Source organism: Salvelinus namaycush, chromosome 34 (assembly GCF_016432855.1).
Source record: "Salvelinus namaycush isolate Seneca chromosome 34, SaNama_1.0, whole genome shotgun sequence".
Lineage (NCBI taxonomy): Eukaryota > Metazoa > Chordata > Actinopteri > Salmoniformes > Salmonidae > Salvelinus > Salvelinus namaycush.
In genome coordinates, this window is record NC_052340.1 from 9,197,710 (window position 1) to 9,220,159 (window position 22,450).

General features: G+C 42.3%; 1 protein-coding gene across 2 annotated transcripts; it reads right to left on the bottom strand.

The window, feature by feature from the left end:
- Positions 1-142: 142 nt before the first annotated feature.
- Positions 143-21,463, bottom strand: LOC120028545 (transcription elongation factor SPT5-like). Of its 2 annotated transcripts, XM_038973735.1 has the most exons (30): positions 21,370-21,463; positions 20,838-20,953; positions 20,448-20,604; positions 20,252-20,317; positions 17,018-17,029; positions 16,762-16,831; positions 16,582-16,647; positions 16,418-16,483; positions 16,241-16,271; positions 16,070-16,138; positions 15,348-15,599; positions 15,138-15,227; positions 14,977-15,047; positions 14,763-14,868; positions 14,535-14,628; positions 14,284-14,420; positions 12,586-12,741; positions 12,283-12,429; positions 11,851-11,997; positions 8,861-8,986; positions 8,645-8,729; positions 8,356-8,466; positions 7,686-7,788; positions 7,440-7,567; positions 7,225-7,330; positions 6,862-7,020; positions 6,539-6,707; positions 2,390-2,593; positions 701-796; positions 143-576 (listed from the first exon to the last, which is right to left on the bottom strand). In XM_038973735.1, the coding sequence occupies exons 2-30, from the start codon at positions 20,922-20,924 to the stop codon at positions 436-438; spliced, it is 3,252 nt and encodes a 1,083-aa protein (XP_038829663.1). In that variant the 5' UTR covers positions 20,925-20,953; positions 21,370-21,463; the 3' UTR covers positions 143-435. The 2 variants fall into 2 exon arrangements, with proteins under 2 accessions (XP_038829663.1, XP_038829664.1); XM_038973736.1 differs by lacking the exon at positions 21,370-21,463 and having other exon boundaries at positions 20,838-21,197.
- Between the last annotated feature and the right edge of the window lie 987 nt (positions 21,464-22,450).

The following is a 22,450-nucleotide window of genomic DNA, read 5'->3' on the forward strand; positions in this document are numbered from 1 at the left end:
AAAATGTTTATTTAAGACACCAAACAGTGCAACAGTTCAAATTTAATTTACATTGTACACATGTAACCAAAAGGTAGCTTCTATAACAAAAAAGTAAAGCATAGACAGAAATTACAACCATAGAGCACTAAAAACCAATGTATAAAATGTATAAAATGTTTATTTAAGACACCAAACAGTGCAACAGTTAAAATCTAATTGACATTGTACACATGTAACCAAAAGGTAGCTTCTATAACAAAAAAGTAAAGCATAGACAGAAATTACAAACATAGAGCACTAAAAACCAATGGGAGTTCACTAACAGCACAAGTTTGACTGGAAAAAAATTAAACGGGCAATTTTAATCTTTGATAGTGAACATGGAGGCACTTATTCTGCTTGTTTTGAGTGACGCTGCCTTGCAGTGAGGGCGTGAGGTTGAAGTGTGTTGGCTCAGAGCTCCAGCTTGCCCAGGAAGCGGAGGTTGAGAATCTTCAGCTGGTCATCCAGCTCCATCCTGACGATGCCGTCGTCCCCGTCAATACTCAGTAGGATCCCCGTGGCCTCGCGGTCCTCCCCTAGAATCACCTTCACCTGGAGAGAGGCACCACAGATGACACACCAAGAGCAGCCAGAGCCTTATGAACCCAAAAACAATGCATCTGTCCACAGAGCTCTGAGTCCAGCGAAGAGGTGCTGTGGTGAGAAGCAGCCTTACCTTGTTGTTCTTAGTTGGGGTGACAGGCTCCAGGTGTTCACTGGAGATGCTCACCACCTTCTCTGTGTCCTGGAGGAAGACGGAGCACATGCCACCCTGAAGAAGGAGAAGACGCATCGGGTCAATGTTGGGAGTACTTGGTTCAGCACGTTCATGTTGTGTTTGACAGAACAAACTTGTCAACATAACACATAGGTAAGAATAGTAAAAGGGGGGAATAAGACAAGATCCCCTAAATGCAACAAAACTCCAACGTGAGGGGGGGGGGGGGCTCTAATTTAACAATTCTATTGGTTTCTAGCATAATACAAATAATAAGCAATTTAGCAAAGTTTTTTATCCAAAGCGACTTAATGCATACATACATTTTACGAATGGGTGGCCCCGGGAATCGAACCCACAACTTGTGGTGGTGCAAGCGCCATGCTCTATCAACTGAGCCATAAAATGCTATTTTGTCCTGCTACAGCGGTAAAAATATGAAAATATAAGCTTATTCCGAATGAAGCGAACTTCCCCACCTCTCGTCATGGTTTAAACCAGTGACAGTTTCAGGTTGTTTCAGTCGCAGTAATCTCTTTACTCTGCCTCTCTCATGGTCTTGAGCTTTTGCTAGCAAACTCAGGAGACACAGATGGCTGTATTTCCGTCCCGTATTTCAGCCCCTTTTCAGGTGTCGACTTTTCTTTTTACAAAAAAAAAGTAAATTTATCAGCATCAATTAATGCAAGAGTGTGTCATTACACTGATGTTTTGTAACATATTTTCTTTCTGTTCAATAAACGTTAGGTGCACTGTTTGGATACTGGAACTATTTTGGAATGGACGAACGTGTGCAGGTAGCCTACTTTTTGAAGTGATTTGTTTGACAGTCAGATGAAAACATGACAGGTTGTGTTCACGTCACATTAAAAAAATGTAATACATTTTTACCGGTAAAATACATGTCATTACCATTAGGCCCATAAGGCATAAAAAAATCCCCCCCCATTCTGTATGGTTTGTATCGGTTACATCAAATATGTTTTTAATTTAACCTTTATTTAACTAGGCAAGTCAGTTAAGAACAAATTCTTATTTTCAATGACAGCCTAGGAACAGCGGGTTTACTGCCTTGTTCAGGGGCAGAACGACAGATTTGTACCTTGTCAGCTCGGGGATTCGAACTTGCATCCTTTCGGTTACTAGTCCAACGATCTAACCACTAGGCTACCTGCCGCCCCATGAGGGATGATACAGCATATACCCCATATTTGGTATATCACTGGTCACGGACGTTACACATATGCAGTGCATTCAGAAAGTATTCAGACCGCTTGACTTTTTCCACATTGTTATGTTACAGCCTTATTCTAAAATTGATTCAATTGTTTTTGTTCCCCTCAATCTACCCAAGATACAACAAATGACAAATGTGTTGCTCCATCTTGGCAGTGTCTCCTTTCTTCCATCAACAAGCCAAAATGGAGCTGTTACTGTCAGGAATCCAGAGTTCATTTCTACTCAAATGACTCATAGAAATTAACATTTCTATACAACTCTTTTTCCCTAAAAACCAAAGTAATGTTCCCTCCATTTCAATCCAGACAGGAAACTTGGGTAACAAAGTAGAATCTAATCCGTGAGAGCCTTTCTTCACCCCTGTAGCATCTAGGTACGTGGAGGAGTGGTGTGGTGTTTGCTACTCACCGTGACACTGCGGATGACGCCCGTCTGGTTAACCACCTGGCTGTCCAGGAAGGTGTCCTTAACGCGCACCAGGATGTCGGTGGTGACCCAGTCGCAGGAGGTCTGGTCGATGTTGGAGCCGGGGGTGTGGGGGTTGTAGCCGCCAGGGGAGGGGGCGCCGGGGGTCATGGGGCTGTAGCCTACCGGGCTGGGGCTCGGACTGGCCTGGGGTGGGACAACAGGAGGAATCAAAAATCAGGGCGATGGAACTTAAGATTTGAAAGTGTCTCACCGATGCATCGTTCCGACAACAGCCAAAACACCACACAGAGAGAAGGTTCGTTTAGTTGTTGAAGCATGTGTCTATACCAATGGGACAAAAAGGCAACGCTGCTCTCTGATCAGCACTCTCTTTTCAAATCTTACTTTAGACACCTTACCTTAAAACTTCTTATGGATAGGGGGCAGCATTTTCAGGTTTGGATGAAAAACATGCACAGAGTAAACGTCCTGCTACTCAGTCCCAGTTGCTAATATATGCATATTATTAGTATATTTGGATAGAAAACACTCGGAAGTTTCTAAAACTGTTTGAATGATGTCTGTGAGTATAACAGAACTCATATGGCAGGCAAAAACCTGAGAAAAAATCCAACCAGGAAGTGGGAAATCTGAGGTTGGTCGTTTTTCCAACTCATTCCCGATTGAAGATAGTGGGATATGGGTCATGTTGCACTTCCTAGGGCTTCCACTAGATGTCAACAGTCTTTAGAACCTTGTCTGATGCTTCTACTGTGAGGTGGGGCCGAATGAGAGGGGAATGAGTCAGAGGTCTGGCAGAATGCTTTGAGCTCGTGACGCTCGTTCACGTGAGAGCGAGCTCTGTTCCATTTGCTTTTCTGAAGACAAAGGAATTCTCTGGTTGGAACATTACTGACGATTTATGTTAAAAACATCCTAAAGATTGATTCTATACTTCGTTTGACATGTTTCTACGGACTGTAATATGACTTTGTCTGAACTTTTGCCTGGACCTGCCCGATTGTGTACTGAGTTATTTGGACATAATCGAACAAAACAAACATTTATTGTGGAACTGGGATTCCTGGGAGTGCATTCTGATGAAGATCATCAAAGGTAAGTGAATGTTTATAATGTTATTTCTGACCTCTGTTAACTGCACAATATGGCGGATATCTTTTTGTCTTGATTGGGCTCTGAGTGCCATACTCCAATTATTGCATGGTTTGCTTTTTCCGTAAAGCTTTTTTGAAATCTGACACAGCGGTTGCATTAAGGAGAAGTATATCTTTAAATCTGTGAATAACACTTGTATCTTTTATCAATGTTTATTATGAGTATTTCTGTGATTTGATGTGGCTCTGTGCAAATTCACAGGATGTTTTGGAGGCAAAGCCAAATGTAAACTGAGGTTTTTGGATATAAATATGAACTTGATCGAACAAAACATACATGTATTGTGTAACATGTTGTCCCGGGAGTGTCATCTGATGAAGAATATCAAAGGTTAGTGATGAATTTTATCAATATTTCTGCTTTTTGTGACTCCTCTCTTTGGTTGGAAAATCGATGTATGCTTTCTGTGACTAGTTGCTGACCAAACATAATGATATGTTCTGATTTCTGTTAATTGAATTTGGCGCCCTGCAATTTCATTGGCTGTTGGCGAGGAACCCCAGTCCTAGACAGGATAAGGGAGTAATCAGGGTTAGTATTTGGTTACCTTCTTTCCTGTGGAGCCATAAACTGTAAAGAGGAGTGTCTTAAGTAGGATGTATATAAACTGTGATGTCTGAAATGTTTAGCTGTCTGTTTTCAGCTGTACAGAACCCTTGGGAAGAATAAACTTGGTTAAAGCTTCTCTAGTGTCCGTGGGTTATTTACTCTGAAAAATAAGAACCGAACAGTGCCAAAGGGCAACAAAGCATCTGGACCACTACAATAGCTGAGGCAGTCAGTAAATAACAAGCATTTTTAAGAGCAACTTCAATAACAATGGTTATGAGAAGCAGCTCGGAGATTAACTTTGCGCCTACGGAGGTTCTGATGAATTTAGCAGATTAGCCTCCAAACGTGTTTCATTGTAAAACTTTTTTTCCCTCTGGCAAGACATGCCCATTGTATAAACCAACAGCACTAAGTCTTACTAGTAGGAAAGAATGACAAGGCAACACTTGTCATCACACTGAAAGCTACAACAGCGTATTGCAGCACCCTTAAAGAGAAAGACATATGTCTGGGAAATAATATGAAGTGTGTGGCAGGGCTCGACATTAACGCTTGTCCAGAACAAGTACTTTTTTATTTATTTTATAAATAAAATGGACAAGAATATACACTAAGTATACCCAACATTAGGAACACCTTCCTAATATTGAGTTGCGCACCCCCACCTTTAATCTGAGCAGATGCAGTCAGCATTTACAAACTATTTAACCACAAACTGAATTTTTAAAAACCTGTTGTGTCATTTTATGACGCATGTCTTGTTTCAAAGAAGCTTAGCCTAACCAAAACACGACCATAGAAATGTTGAGGGAATTATTTTAGAAACTATTCATGTGTCATTGAAACCAGCATCTCTTATGGTTCTATTGGTGGTTCCACAACTTTTTATAGTCCCGTACCCTTTCAAACATTCAACCTCCAGCAACGTACTCATCTTAAATCTTAAATGTTGTTTTTTGCACTCATTGTAAGCCTGCCACACACACTATACGATACATTTATTAAACATAAGAATGAGTGAGTTTGTCCTGGCTCGAGGGAAGAAACAAAGAGCTCTTATAGGACCAGAGTACAAATAATATAATAATCAATCATTTTGCTCTTTATTTAACCATCTTACATATAAAACCTTATTTGTTCATTGAAAATTGTGATTAACTCACCACAGGTTAATGAGAAGGGTGTGCTTGAAAGGATGCACATAACTTTGCAATGTTGGGATGTATTGGAGAGTCTGTCTTATATCATTTTCCACACACAGTCTGTGCCTGTATTTAGTTTTCATGCTAGTGAGGGCCGAGAATCCACTCTCACATAGGTACGTGGTTACAAAGGGTAGTGCTACTACTGCTGGTAGTAGTAGTACTACCAGTAGAGCTGGTATGTGTCGCTTACTGTTTTTGACCATTTATCAATTTTCCAGCAAACGGAATGAGCAGCAGCTACGTTTGGCTACATATGGACCATCAGTGGAATTCCCGCAAGAGAGTAACGGTAATGTGATTGGATGTTAATTATTTGACATGGTGTTGTTATTTCGCTGAACACTAGATGGTTTCATTTTATTTTTGGCAGTGAAATGAGGCTACGCAAGCGAGAAAAAAAACTCACGCAAATGTATATTCCCGTTGGAAAATATAAATGGACTGTTTGAAAATAATATATATATTAGTATTATTTAAATGTGAATCACATTTGTATTTGGCGTACCCATGACGGCATTGCGTACCCCAGTTTGGGAATACCCGTTTCCAATTTAACTTATTTTATTGTCTAGCAGCCAAAGGCACAATCCTGGTGATATTAGTAACCCATGCTAGTTGATGCATCTTTAGATCTCCCCTCTTCATTTCTAACAGATATTTTCCACTGTCACATGAAAGTGCTTCGGAGTGCGGTGTGCTTTTGAGAGCGGTGTTTTCACACTAATTGCGTTTTGGAACATTCGTGTGTACATCAACATTTCTATCAACATTTTAAGCTTGTCTGATCAGTTGCGTCAGCCTCATTGCTTTAACTTTTTTTGTTAATGTTCAGCGGTTGTATGAATTTTATATAGACAAAGTATTTGGTTGTAATTGTTTCAATATTTTTATAGGCTACCAAGGGTGGCCCACCATCCTCCAGGAGACCCTTAAAGGGGGCAGTGTGGTATTTTGAGACTGGCTTCTTTGCATTTTCAAGCCTATGGGCAGAGTGTAGCCTACATTTTTCTATCTTTTCTCTATGGTAAAAAGATAGTAATGGATTTTCTTTTTTAAAGTAGTTCCGGGCATCATACAATGATGTAGAAATGGTGTTACAGACCATTTTTCTTTTTTTTGGGACAAGTGACTTGAGCTTTCAGACAAGTAAAATTTTAAAATCAACATTAGTCCTACTAAGTGGCAAAAAATGTATGTCAAGCATGGCGGGTCTTACCTGGTATGCCATGGGTGAGGGGGTGGGGTGGTAGCTGGCTGGTGAGTGTGTGTTCTGGTAGCCCACTGGGCTGGGGGCCACCTGATGGTAGCTCTGGGGACTGGGGCTGGGCTGGTACGAGCCCTGTGGGGAGGGGGCAGTGTACGGCGAGTACTGTTCAGTGTTGTACCTGAGGAACACACACAGTCAGTGGACTTGGCTAGGACGGAGGGAATCAAACCCACCTTGAGCAGTTGGTCGTCACTGTAAAAGGGGCCTAGAGACATTGAAAAAGACAGCAAACAGACAATGGAAAACCGTGTGTGTGTGTGTGTGAGACTCACATGGCTGGGGTGCCTGGGGTCTGGGGGTTGTACTGGGGATTGACCTGGGGTGAGGGCACCTCTGGGTAGCCAGGGGTCTGGGGGTTAGGCGTGCCCCCGTAGCCCTGAGGGGACGGCGAGGGCTCGTCATCATAACCAAACTCAAAGTCATCGTCCGCCCTGAAACAAGAGGAACAGGTTAAAGGCCGTTTCCAAAAAGTTATCCTATTAGGGAAACCTATTTTCAGGATCTGTAGAAAGTACAGAAAAATAGCTGTATTAACTTTGACAACTCTTGACCAGGCAAAGACGAACAAACCCTTATCAACCATAGAATGCTGAGGCACTTTCCCACATTTCGTTTTTTCCCCACATGTAGCCTACCTGGACGGTGTGTTGGGGTTGCTGGGGTCCCATGCTCCGCTCTGCCCCGGCGTCCTGCTCCCATCATGCAGCGGAGTCTGCGAGCCGTAGTGAGGTGTACGGCTCCCTGTGGGGAACAAGGATCACCACAATAAGAATAGTTATATTGCAGGTCAAAGATATATATTCTGATTGAGGGCCATAGAGGTATTTCCTTGGTGGGGTGTCTCGCTCACCATCATGTAAGGGGGTCTGAGAGCCATACATGGGGGTACGGGAGCCTGTCCCGTACATGGGGGTCTGGGAACCGTACATGGGAGTGCGTCCGTGGGTGGAAGTCATTCCTCCATGCCTCTTGGCTCCCCTGAATGTAACAAAAACAAGTCAACAGTAATTAACACTCTAAAAAGGTGAACTATTGCATTAATATCACTGTGTTCACAATATATCATTGTAATAGATCCCTGATGATGTGAACGAACATTGTGGTGAGACGCTGTCGGTCCACAGAGATGATCTGGCCTGTCGAGTGCAGCTCCATTCTGGCTGTCGACTCGGTGGCATCCTTCACCACTCCAATGTACCCTGGGAAATAATGGCAAGAACAAAAGATTCCCTATTGAGAATGATCCAAGTGTTGAAAGTCCAACACCCATGGTGCAACAGCATCTTCTGCTAAATGTGTTTATTGTCCATTCTATGGCAGAGGACAACCCTATCTGGTTCACATGTGACCTGGTTTGGTCCTTTTTCTGCGTTCATAGCAAGTGGGGAAACTCAGAAAATCCTACTTGTGTGCATTCGCATGCCTTGAACTCATTGAGAACGCAGATTGGCTAATGGCAAACAAGCTGGGTTAACAATAAACTAAAACTACAGCTATTAAAGTTGCAAAAAAATGATAGTGTTCAAAAACAGATGTTTCTTTGTAAATAATGTTTTGCTGTTGCATTTAAGTGTCAAAAATGGTGTTATTGAGATCATTTCAATAGTATACGACATCATATTTTAGCATGTGAGAGAAGTAAGAGCTTGGAGATGATAGATGAGTTTCCCACTAGTAATTACCAGCTGGAGGAGCATTCAAGTAGATTTCTCCCAGTCGTATGCTGATATTTACACATTTCTGAGATGTTATGAACGCAGCATTACCCTTGTATGGTCCCTGGGAGATGCGGACGGTCTGTCCAATCAGGTCGTTGTCCCTCCTGCCCCGGCCACGCCCCATCTGTCCACCTCCTCCACCACCCCTCTGCTGCTGGCCTGAAGGAGAGGACAGGAGTTGTGTAATGCCTGTGGTCTGATAATTGTTATTTAGTGTTGCATCCTGCACTAAGCAACTGTTCGCTAATGTCTAAAAATCAAAAGGCAGTGTAATACACAGTTTATAGTGCGAGTGGGATTATGACCACATGCTCTCTGTGAGCTGTACTCCACTCACCACCACAACCTGGATGCATGGGGCTGCTGATACTTGGACTCCTAGGAGCGAAGCCTCCCACGGTGAAGTTGGTGACGTCTCGAGGCTATAGCCAAAGAATGGAAGAATAAAAATGTCAACAACAGCTCTGATGGTTCCCACTGGAGAAGGTTAAGAGGTGATGGCATAGATGGAAGACTTGAAAGTGATGTGATGAGAGCTAAATGGGAGACTGACCTTGGAGCCCCCGGCTAGCACCACGTGGCGTGTCTTGCAGACGAACATGCCCCCGTTCTCCACCAGCTTTTTACAGTGCAGGAAGGCAAAGCCGCGGAAAATGTGGTGGATCTCTCCCTCACGCCCCTGGCAAACAAACCACACATATGCTAACAACCTATACATGCTTATCGCACCTTTGGCAAACAGAAAAACAGCTAGAGATAAGCAACATGGCCTAAAACTCAACACAGTCCCATTTTGTGCATGAAAATAAAGTAACAGTCCAAAGTTTGGACACACTTACACATTCAAGGGTTTTTCTTTATTTTTTACATTGTAGAATAATAGTGAAGACATCAAAACTATGAACACATACGGAATCATGTAGTAACCAAAAGTGTTAAATTAAAATATATTTTAGCGATGCACCGGCGTTAAACTAGACATCGGGCCGATACCGATGTTGGCATTTTTAGCTAATGTCAGCCGATTCCGATATGTTCACCGATATATCATGTATCCCTCAAAAAAATAAAGGGAACACTAAAATAACACATCCTAGATCTGAATGAATGAACTATTCTTATTAAATACTTTTTTCTTTACATAGTTGAATGTGCTGACAACAAAAATCACACAAAAATGATCAATGGAAATCAAATTTATCAACCCATGGAGGTCTGGATTTGGAGTCACACTCAAAATTAAAGTGGAAAACCACACTACAGGCTGTTCCAACTTTGATGTAATGTCCTTAAAACAAGTCAAAATGAGGCTCAGTAGTGTGTGTGGCCTCCACGTGCCTGTATGACCTCCCTACAACGCCTGGGCATGCTCCTGATGCCAACTCCTGGACAGTCTGTGGTGCAACGTGGCGTTGGTGGATGGAGCGAGACATGATGTCCCAGATGTGCTCAATTGGATTCAGGTCTGGGGAACGGGCGGGCCAGTCCATAGCATCAATGCCTTCCTCTTGCAGGAACTGCTGACACACTCCAGCCACATGAGGTCTAGCATTGTCTTGCATTAGGAGGAACCCAGGGCCAACCGCACCAGCATATGGTCTCACAAGGGGTCTGAGGATCTCATCTCGGTACCTAATGGCAGTCAGGCTACCTTGGGCTGTGCGGCCCCCCAAAGAAATGCCACCCCACACCATGACTGACCCACCGCCAAACCGGTCATGCTGGAGGATGTTGCAGGCAGCAGAACGTTCTCCATGGCGTCTCCAGACTGTCACATGTGCTCAGTGTGAACCTGCTTTCATCTGTGAGAGGCACAGGGCGCCAGTGGCGAATTTGCCAATCTTGGTGTTCTCTGGCAAATGCCAAACGTCCTGCACGGTGTTGGGCTGTAAGCACAACCCCCACCTGTGGACATCGGGCCCTCATACCACCCTCATGGAGTCTGTTTCTGACCGTTTGAGCAGACACATGTACATTTGTGGCCTGCTGGAGGTCATTTTGCAGGGCTCTGGCAGTGCACCTCCTGCTCCTTCTTGCACAAAGGCGGAGGTAGCGGTCCTGCTGCTGGGTTGTTGCCCTCCTACGGCCTCCTCCACGTCTCCTGATGTACTGGCCTGTCTCCTGGTAGCGCCTCCATGCTCTGGACACTACGCTGACAGACACAGCAAACCTTCTTGCCACAGCTCGCATTGATGTTCCATCCTGGATGAGCTGCACTACCTGAGCCACTTGTGTGGGTTGTAGACTCCGTCTCATGCTACCACTAGAGTGAAAGCACCGCCAGCATTCAAAAGTGACCAAAACATCAGCCAGGAAGCATAGGAACTGAGAAGTGGTCTGTGGTCACCACCTGCAGAACCACTCCTTTATTGGGGGTGTCTTGCTAATTGCCTATAATTTCCACCTGTTGTCTATTCCATTTGCACAACAGCATGTGAAATTTATTGTCAATCAGTGTTGCTTCCTAAGTGGACAGTTTGATTTCACAGAAGTGTGATTGACTTGGCGTTACATTGTGATGTTTAAGTGTTCCCTTTATTTTTTTGAGCAGTGTATATTTGAGATTCTTCAAAGTAGCCACCCTTTGCCTTGATGACAGCTTTGCACACTCTTGGCATTCTCGGACCCCCACCAAAAAAACCTAGAATGAGTAGGTGTGCCCAAACTTTTGACTGGTACTGTACGTCAAAGCTCTTCAAGCCGACTTACCAATTTTGTCAATGAGGACTCGAGTCCAGACACTGGCTTTGAAAGTAGTCACCAAACCTAGATGGAGGCCTATAGTAGAGCCCTAGACAATTGTTTTGTTTGTTGCCTAATTCCATTTACTTTTCCTTCAACGTTTTGTTTTTCCTGGTTTCAGATGCCATTTTTGTCTCAAAATCCCTTTAAAAACAACATTGTAATGTTCTAAGTCCACAACAAGGCTTAAACGAAATCAGGAGACCACGTTTGAGGTCTGGGAAAAATCTAAGGAATTTTCATTTTTGGGTGTAGATCCCCTTAAAATGTAAGTGTACACCAGCAAGAGACTTGTTCGGTTAGCAGTGTTTCAATAGCGCAAATGTGATTGCAGAGTTTGCTAAACAAATCGCCACTGGATTGATGCAAATGATTATTCTGCTAGGTACGGTAGGCTACTTTGTAGTTAACATTTAAATTGAGAAGGTTTTTTGGAAAGCCTTTCCATCTACCAGAAGATAGCGATGATGCTAATGATATCTAACGGCTACACGAAGTGGTAGACAAATGCGCACAAAGCCCGAGGCAATTCCACGTTGTCTCTTCAGAAAGTTGAAGGAAACTAAGAATCACTTATGCATTTTGTTCTTGATTATGATCATCTTAGGCAAATGAATAAATTATCTAATAAGTTCAATACATTTAGTTGATTTCCGATTAAATGTAATACATTTTTGAATATTGTTTAATTCCGTGATTCCTGTCCACATAGCAGATTTTATAGGGCCCTACTAAAGCTGGAGTTGAGAAAAACATTTATGAGTTTAGACCTATAGAAAGCAGAACTGTGGTGAATCTTACCGAGTGTTGCCCGTCGATGACCTTGACGATGTCTTTGACGTGAATGTTGTTCTGCTCAGAGTCCAGCGCCACAGCAAAGCGGTTGTCTTTCCGCCGATTCACTGCCTGGTGACGCACCGTCAGCACCTTGCCGTGCATGTTGAGGACCTGGGGAGAAGAAGAGGAATACACGTGAGCACTATAGGAATGCTCAGGGATTTACTGCCACAATTTAATAGACATTACACTATGCGCCAATTTTAAAATTTAGCAAAATCACTCAAGTTCCCATTTCAAGAACAGATGGCAGACAAAACATCTCTCCAGCAGGAACACAACCACGACTCCAAGCCCACACCCAATATCTTATAAAATAACATTTATTTTGTCCTGATCTGAACCTGATCATTTAAGTGGAAATGTATTTTGCGGAAGAGTAATACGAGTACCAACCTGGAATGTCTCTCTCTCCAGCCTGACAATAACTCCCACGGTCTGGGGGTCCAGTTGGACCAGCTCCCCCCATTCGTGCTGGCCCCCGGCATCTACCCCTGACGCCGTCTCAGAGCACAGCTGCAAGTCCCGGGGCAGGACCTTCAACTGCAGAGCACACACACACACACACACACACACACACACACACACACACCCCGTAACATCGATAATGGTTCACTGAAGTTAGGTAGGAATTATGCAAAATATCATCATTTTTTATTTTTTATTGATGTCCCAGTTGAATAATGTGACGTTGCTTACCTCGTGCATGGTGAGGTCAGAGAAGAGGATGACAAAGTTATCCTCCACGCGTACGATGAGGCCTGTGTCGCCCTCGTAGCGGCCTGCTATCACCTTGACGTGGTCACCCATACGGAAGTACTTCCTCAATTCATGGGCCGGGAACTCCAGTGGATCCTGCACACAGACCAGACATCAATAGCAAACCATTATTTTGTATCAGTGCCAATGAGAAAGAACAAACACAGTGGGAATGTCTGGCCGCCTCATGTGAACGTTTTGATCCCGTAATTCTATCCGTCCCACATTTATGGGAAGCTCAATTTCTTCATCATGCTGTAATGGGAGTTAGTTCTATAAATTCCAGTTTTTGTGGCTTGACTAATAACTAACCACATTATTCCTACGCAAACAAGAATCTGGTTTGTGATCACTTGACCCCGGGTCATTCAGTGTCTATGGGTTGTATTCTACCACTCCCATATTTTTTGGGAAGTATTGAAAGGGACAATCCCACATTTTTGGGAAGCATGATTAAGTAGTCTATTCATGACTACACACAGCCTGATGCTTTCTTCATGCTGTGATGAATCGTGTTCCATTTGCAGGCTATTTGACTTGGCTGAGCCAGAATCTGGCTTGACAGCCAATTAAATTCAGCCTGCGGTGGATTTAGTAAAAAATAAGAGCTTGTCTATAGTCAACTGAATGCACCGCTTAGCACATAGAACTGCAGTTACACAAGTAACATCCGATGTCCGCTATTAGCAGATTTTGGCTCTAGCTTTTGAAAGGTTGGAGGAACTCGGGAAGACATGCGTTTGGTTTTCCTCTACGACACAAGCCGCGCAGGACACTTTAGAAGGGACTGTGACAAAACTGCAATTGAAAGCAATGCAGATTACCTTTTTATACACACAGTTATTACCTGATGAGCTTCCATAATGTTTTGCTGAAATTTGCTAAATCTTTGATGCTTTTCAGTCACTTTCAGATGCAAATAAAAACGTACACCTTTCCAATATTAAAGTCATTTCACATAATGTTCTTATTATCTGTATAAACAGAAACGTGGCTGCAGTTTGTAATCAGTGCTAGAACGGCTATAAAGGCCATAAAATGGAAAATTAAAAAAATGATCCACATTGGTACATCTCTATAAATGATCATTTTGGATTGAAAACCAAATCCAGGCTACACTTGAACGTCTAAAACCAGATCGAACGCCTAAAACCAGATCGAAAGTATGCAGAAATAACAGAAACAATGGAAATAACTGCCCTTTTTCTGGCCCGCAAATCGATGCACCGATTTTGATAAATATCAGTCCAAAAACACACACAAAATAAAATCATCCCTATGTTGATTGCCCACCCCTGGTTTACTGGTAGTTCTCATTGAAATTCCAATTTGTTTGGCTAGACAAATAAATAACAACACGTCATTCCAATGCAAACAAGAATCTGGTTCGTAACGGCTTGACCCAGGGTCAATGTCTTTGGCTTGTTTTTAACAACAAGTAGACTGAATATCTTACTTTAGGGCCTGAGAATATCTGAACAAAATTCTACCGAAAACCAGCAGAACATTATGTACCGTTTTGACAATTCTAACCTGTGTGAACCCGTTTCCACACAATTTGACTTTAGGCCCAACTCTAGTTGGACAAATCTGAAATGTCCTCCCAAATGTCTTTGTCTGCTTCGCGCTTGTAATTACCTTCAGGTCCTCATGCTTGGGCATGATGGTGATCTTGTTGCCATCCACACTCAGGATCTTGCCCTGCAAGTTGATCAGCTCCCCTTCACACACCTCCACATTGTCCCCGGCCTGGAGGTTGTGCTCACGCTCCTTACCTGTGGTCACACAACAAGACATGCCTCTTACAAAAGCAGATACACGTAAATGAAAACCATAAAGTAAATACCAAATCTCATATATCCTGAGTATGCTTTAGAAGTGGCTGTTACCTGCGGTTTCAGTCACCACCTCCAGATCAATGCCTTCTGGCTGGTCCTCAAACTTCTCCAGCTCTGACAGAGTGGGTTTCACGCCTTCAGTGATCTATAGATCACAATAAAGAGACTGAGCCATGAGTACAGATAACTAAGAACACTTTTCAGCCCCGTTTTTCACGATAGGGCTTTCAACAAATGGTTAATAAAAACAGTGGTATTGAGGCAACGTGGTCGTCTTACCACAGCCGACATGGCAAAGCTCTTGAAGAGGAACCCTTTACGGCTGTAGCGGTTAGCTTCAAATATCATGAAGTCTCCATCGTGGCTGACATCCCCACCAAGTGACCTGGAAGAAAACACCATCAGGAAGTAATTGAGGCTGCGATCTTATCTATTTAGGACAGTGTAATCGAATCCCCAATAATGATAGTCTTCAGGACATGTTTCAGTGTACCTGATCTTTTCTGCATCGAAGAGTCTCTGGGCTGGTCTCTTGAACTTCTTCCGCTTTGCAAACCAGTCTTTCTGGGAGACAGACAACAGGAAGAGTGTCAGGGGATATCAAAGTTGAGGGTGGTGAGTAGCCCATGACAACAGAGTGCTGCCGTTGCTTACCATGCTCATGCGGGCCTTAATTCTGTCCAAATCTATCCTGGGAATCATCTTCAGTGATATCGTGTTCTGACTGGGCTCCACATAGTCCACCTAAAGGAGGAGAATACATGTACGTTCCAAGAATATGGTAAGGATATTTACCTTTGTCTTCAAAATACATTTTAATCAGTCTTCACAAGTGTTGATTTCCATAATGTGTTTCAAGCATACCTGGGCAATGTCATCTTTGTAGAGGCCTCTCTTGAGTCGGACCCAGGACTTGGGCTTGAGGTTGGTCACCTCTTTGACCACCTTGAGGACGTCTGTCATCTCCTTGATGGGAACCATCTGCTGGTTCCAGAAGCCCATCCTCAGGTTGCCTATTCCGTCAATTGCAGCCTTGACGTGAGTCTGCTTGTACGACTCCACATAGATGTAACCTTTGACATGTTCGGGAGCCACTACCGACTTGATTTGGAGGGGCTGTGTAGAAATGGTGTATAGGAAAATGTTTCACAGGTTGTCAAAGCACCGTAAAAAATTTTTTTTAACATATATAAATCGCCAAGAGATATACAGGCTAGCAAGAGATCCATCATATAAAACACTAAATGCAAACATTAGCATCTTATTACATAGAACATTTCAAATCAAATCTTATGAGGTCACATGCACCAAATACAACAGGTGTAGACCTTACATACTTACGAGCCCCTAACCAACAGTGCAGTTTCAAAAAATACAGATAAGAATAAGAGATAAAAGTAACAAGTAATTAAAAATAACAATATATATACACAGGGGGGTGCCTGTACAGAGTTAATGTGCGGGGGCACCGGTTAGTTGAGGTAGCATGTACATGTAGGTCTGGGTAGCAATTTGACTAGATGTTCAGGAGTCTTATGGCTTGGGGGTAGAAGCTGTGAATGCAGAAAATGAGGGCGGGGACCTACCGTGTCTGTGAATTGATAGGCAATGAATTTCCTCATTAACGCAATGGCAGTTGCTCTCTCTTCTCCAATCTGTAATGACAAAATGCATGACATAGGCAAAATTACTTTTTTGAACTGTTTTTATTGTGTGCTGAACTTTAGGATGTCTACACAAAAATATAAGCTCCATACCTTACACTTGACCGTCCATAGATTAGGATCCCTTTGAAAAAGAAAATACAATACCAAGAACATTGAGAATATGTTCCAATAATATATATTGAGAATACAATCCAATAATATATATATTATTGGATTGTTGTAGTGCACTAAAAATCCATTCCCCATCTTGGTGAAGGTGATACATACTTGACGCCAGGGAGTAGCTGCTGCTGGGTGATGTCATCAGACAGTTCCTCAGAACCCCCAGGAAAACTAGAGGGAATCAAAAACCATAACTTCAGTCAAAGGGATAACCGGTAAAATCAATGTTGAAACTAAAATTAACAGATTACTACTGTGAAAATACTCACTCATTTCCTGATTGCTTGGCATATTTCCTCATGTAATATTCACCCAAGGCCTCTTCTCTGGAATCTCTGAAATATCCAAACATTCAAATGTCAGACTTCAAGAACACAGCTTTGCATAGTAACAACAGGAATACTAATGGAAAGAAGCCTAGCCACTCTTAGCCCATAAGAACACATTACCTCCAGAGGTTCTGCAGCCTGCGGGAGCCAGAGTTGTCCTCATCCAGGACCACATGGTCAATGTTGGACACTGAAGAGTAAAGCAGACTCAGTAAGCACATTACAGTCACACAAAAAACTATTTAATGTATAAGATTGAATGTAAAAGTTATCAGTTCAAACAAGTGGTCCTTTAAAGAACCTATCTGTGTACACCTATGTCTAGCCCCAAGTGGTAGGTAGGTCTTTTTCATATTGGAAGAAGTAAAACACTTACCCTCAGCTTCCTCTGCTCCGGGCCAGGCAGGTTAAGGTAGAGGGAGGAAGACACATTAAGAGCCAAATGAGATTGTCATACACACACAGCAAAGAGTGGCAGGGGCACAGACAGGGACAAATGAAAGGGAAAAAAGTAACATTGATGATGGTAAAAAAAACAATGGCTCATGAGACCATGGATGATTGTAATGTGGGTAATCGTAATGTGGATGCTTATGAGTCTTTGTGATATGGCTGATTGATGTGCCAAAAAAAGCTTAAACAATATCAGTTAGCTAAATCACACATATTAGCTTTCTTCTAGCAGGTAGCATTTCAGGCAAATGGTCACACTTGGTTCACGTAAGTGCCTAGAATCCCATGGTCTGATTATTTACTACAGATAAGGTTGTATATTTCGGGGAATACTCAGAGGTGGAAACTTTCCATGGGAATTAACAGGAATATATGAAAATTAATATTAATTCAATTTAAATGTAGATGTTTTTTGCATTGGATATATTTACCATATGGAGACAGAAACAAACATTTTACCTTATCATAAGTAGACAAATTGCAAATAATGAAATCCTTCCAATAGAAATAAAAACTATTTAGTTATGAATTGAACTTTAATTAAATGAGTTGACTCATCACATGAGATGATTTTACTGAAGAACAAAAGAGAATATTGAATGAATCATCGGATCTCTGTAAAATTATAGTTTCTAGACTAAAGCTTTGGTTGTCTTCCTCTCAGGCTTCCATGTCTTCTCCCCGGACCTCCTCAAAGTCCACCTCTTGAAGCCGCATCTTCACTGTCACTTTCCAACCGTGTTGAGGATGGCTCGTTGTCAGGCTCAAAAAGCCTCAAATTTGCCCAGGTGGGCACCAATTTTTCAACCCTTGCATTGGTCAACCTGTTGTGTGTTCCCAAACAAGAACCAGTTGCGCTGAGGCGGCTGATGTTGGTGGGATTTGGAAGATGATGGAGGCAACAGGGGAAAGAGCCTCAGATCTACAAAGTCCCTTCCACCAGGTGCTGATGAGATATGTTGGCACAACGGCCATATTGCATCTCCATCCCAAAGCCCTTGCTTGGACGTGTACTTCGCCAGACTGCCAAGAACCTTGCCCTCATCTAGGCCAAGGTGGCGAGACACGGTAGTGATGAGACCATAGGCCTTGTTGATCTCTGCGTCAGACAGGATGCTCTTGCCAGCATACTTGGGGTCCAACATATACGCTACAGCATGTATGGGCTTCAGGCAGAAGTCTTCATGCTTTTTGATGCATTTCAGAACTGCAGTTTCCTCTGCTTGGAGCATCAGTGAAGTGGGCAGGGCAGTACGAATTTCTTCTCTTACATCTGCAAGCGGAGTCTTAACATCAGACAGGATGTCATTGTCTCCCTCAATCCGTGCAATGGCTACTGCTATAGGTTTCAGGAGTTTCAGGCTGCTTACCACTCTCTCCCAAAATACATCATCCAGGAGGATCCTCTTGATGGGGCAGTCCATAATCGGCAGACTATGATATGGCCATTTCTTGGAGACTTTTTCCCCTCCAGAAGACTGTCAAACATGACAACACCACCCCAACGGGTGTTGCTGGGCAGCTTCAATGTGATGCTCTTATTCTTCTCACTTTGCTTGGTGAGGTAGATTGCTGCTATAACTTGTTGACCCTTCACATACCCAACCATTTCCTTGGCTCTCTTGTAGAGTGTATCCATTGTTTTCAGTGCCATGATGTCCTTGAGGAGCAGATTCAATGCATGTCTGTCACCAGTGCAAATACCTTCTGTGGTCCAAGGTCATTGATGACTGCCTTCAGCTCATCTGCAATGTAGAGACCGGTGTGTCTGTTGTCCATTGTGTCTGTGCTCTTATAAAATACTGGTTGAGGGGTGGAGATGTAGTTAATTATTGCTTGCCCATGAACATTCGACCACCAACCAGAGATGATTGCAATACAGTCTGCGTTCACTATGATTTGCTTGACCTTCACTTGACCTCTGTTGAACTCTGTATCCAGCAAAAGAGTAGATAAAGCATGTCTAGTTGAAGGGGTGTATGCTGGGTGAAGAACATTCAGAAATGTCTTGCAATACACATTGCCTGTGAGCAGAGGTGAACCAGTTGCATACACAGCTCGAGCAAGACATTCATCAGCATTTCTCTGACTACGTTCCTCCATTGAGTCAAAAAAACATTTGATTCCAGGAGGACCATGAGCTGTTGCTATCGATATGGTGTCTGATTCATCATTTTCACCTCGAATAGAAGTAGAGGGACTTTTGTCAGAGGTTGCTTGTTGTGAGCACTGAGGGAACTTTAGGCATTTGGCCAGATGATTCTGCATCTTTGTTGCATTCTTCACATTTGATTTGGCACAGTATTTGCAATTGTACACAGCTTTTACTTCTACATTGGCTGCAGTGAAATGTCATCACACAGATAGTGCCCGTGGCATTTTCCTGTAAAGATTAGAAAACAAATTAGTAAAAAGATTGGGCCCTGTTGTTGGGCCCTGTTGGATCGGAGTGTGAGGGCTAGGGCCATTTAAGCAAAACTTCCCATGGAAAATTTCCGACCCTTTGCATCCCTACTGCTAAGTCATAACTCTGGCGGTGTCAGGTTAACATACCATTCAACAACATTTCTACAATATTTTCCTGACTAGTAAATAGGTCACAGCTGTCAAATACAATATACTAATATATTACCTCATACAGGTAGCCTCAGTTATTATAGGAGATCCCAATAATGTATTTGCCATCAGTGCTCCTTTAGATAGAAGTGGAGCAGTATGAAAATGTGGGTGGAGTTATAACAGAATGTGACTTATTGAATGAGAGATAACCAATCCATTTAATTAGATGCAAGGAAAACAGACAGCAGAAAATCTGGAATTGATTTACCGTTAACTGAAGGAGGCATGCACAAGAAAAGGAGTTATTAGCACAGGAAGAACACAGTCAACACTCACATATACTCATTTTGGCTTAGATTTGTTGATTGTATTTGTAATGCTTCCCGTCCCTTCCTGAATCCAAACAATACCTCAGACAAATCCATCATGCCTAAGCATCTGCACACCACCCATAGGTAAGTCATTTTCTAATAATTAAAAATTCAACAAAGTTCATGAACTCAGTCCTCATCAACAGACAACTGCCCCAACATTGTTCATATAGAACTCCCTCTCAGGTATTAGATATCCTCAAACATGGCCCCATGTGTGACCTTACCTTTCTCCAAAATATCCTCAGCGCCTTCCTCCCACGGGTCTTCGTCTTCATACTCATCATCCACATCTAAACAAAACCAGAGGGATGAGTAAAGTTTCTTTCAGATACATTAAAACTAAAACGTTTTGGTGAGCAAGAACATGTTGACAACTATTCTACACTGCAATGGTATTATTAGAGTCTAGATTTGTCTTACCAGCTTCATCTAAGATGAAACCTCCATGCCTTGGTTTCTTTCTGGGACGGTCATCATCATCCTCTTCCTCCTCTTCATCATACTCCTCATCTGCCAAGTCTTCCCCTTCCTCTTCTGCTGCCTTATCACTGCCAGATAAACTTGCCTGCCCATCTTCCTATATAGGGGAAAACATTCAAACCACTCACAAGTTATGTCAATGCAGTAAAACGTGCAATGTCAATTTGGAGCCAGTCTAGGTTTGTTAGCATCAATTCTGATACAGTAGCAAATTGAGGGCCATGCATGCACAGGTGCATCTGTTCCACCACCTACCCATTCACACAGTGCAAGGCTTTATGTTGTTAGTTAGCATGCAGACATTAGCCAGAGCCTTGTTAGGTAGCTTACCTCTGCCTCATTTTTATCCACCTCCTCGGCTTCGCTGCTTTGTTCACTCTGGTTGTCAGAGAAGTCGCTGTCCTCACTGTCCGACATTCTTGGAGCCGAGGTCTCCTCCAAAGAGACTGAGTTGAAAAGCACAATGACTTTAGTTTTCTAACTAACGTTAAATGTTAACTTAGTTCAGACATTCCTTGCTTGGGTGAGACTGAAAACTAAATGCTATCTAACACTGACTGTATTACTAACTACAGTAGCTACCCAAAAAGCTGGAGAGAATATGTTTCAGCATAATACGCTGAGCTACGTTATTCTCTAACAATGTACATTAGTTAGTTGGCTTATTACGATAATGTAACCACCGAAACCATGCAGAGAATGTACAATGTTGATAGCTAAAAGCGAAGGCAATGCCTAGTAAGTTAGTAGCCTCAGGATCACGCGAGCCAGCTAGGAAGCTAACGTTAAGCTAGCAAACAACCCGAATTTACAATAATATTTTGATAAATACATTCCAAGCATAGCTAACGGTATATCTTACCTTTCTAAAACACGTGTCTTGGTTTAGACTTAACTAAAAGTTAAAAAAAAATATATGCTAGATATTTGTTTTGTCACTTCCACTTCCTTCGATACACAGAATAACGAAAGCAAAGAACCACGTTCTCGCGATGATTTGAAATAATTGTTAAAGTGGTGCAGTCTCATTAAATATGTTTATATCTGTGGTCTCATATCCCAAACCGGCCCCCATATACTTACCACAAACGCCTCATTTGCTAAATTCGCCATTTGTACAGTGCTCTCCTGAACTTTTTTTGTATTGTCATTATAATTCACCTGATCCCAATTCTAGCTCCAATATTGCATCAATTTGAAAAAACATAAAAAGTAGATTGTGCTGATTTATAGGCAAATTGAACCATAGTTTAAGTATGTGTATAGATAGTGCTCAAAGGAATAAATCATATCGGAATTCCTCCATCTTTATGCACCATAGCGACTTGAGATACTAGTATTTGACTCTATGCTTACCAACTGTTTAAAAAAACGTTTTTGTGGTATCATGTTGTTGTTTTCTTTTTTCCACATAGCCTAGTGATACTATATAAAAATAGGTACACCAAACATTAGGTAGTCTAGGCCTACTACTAGTGATGGGGGAAAAATCGATATTACAATGTTTTATTTATTTTAAATTCTTGCTAGGTAGCTTTAGCTAGCACCAGTCGGCTGTACCTGCACCCAAACTCTGGTATTTTTTGTCCTATAGCTTGTTCTCCATCTTCTTTTTAAATAGTGAACCAACATGATTTCAGCACTTTTATTTCCATGACTAGCTAGTTTCCTTCCAATTGTTGACAGATTTTCATGCAAGTATTCAAAAATCTGCATAAAGAAAATATATGCATTTTCCACACCAGTGGTGTTTCCACCAACACTTGTTGCAGAGAAACATCTGTAGATAAATCATTGAGTGATGATATTGTGCACACAAAATTTACTTTTTCGCTTCAATGTGTTTCCATCACATTTTCAACTCCACTGACAGTTTTGTTTAAAAGACAGTTGCATTAAATAGCAAATGTGCCTACTCTGGTCTTGGGACATAAACCATAGCA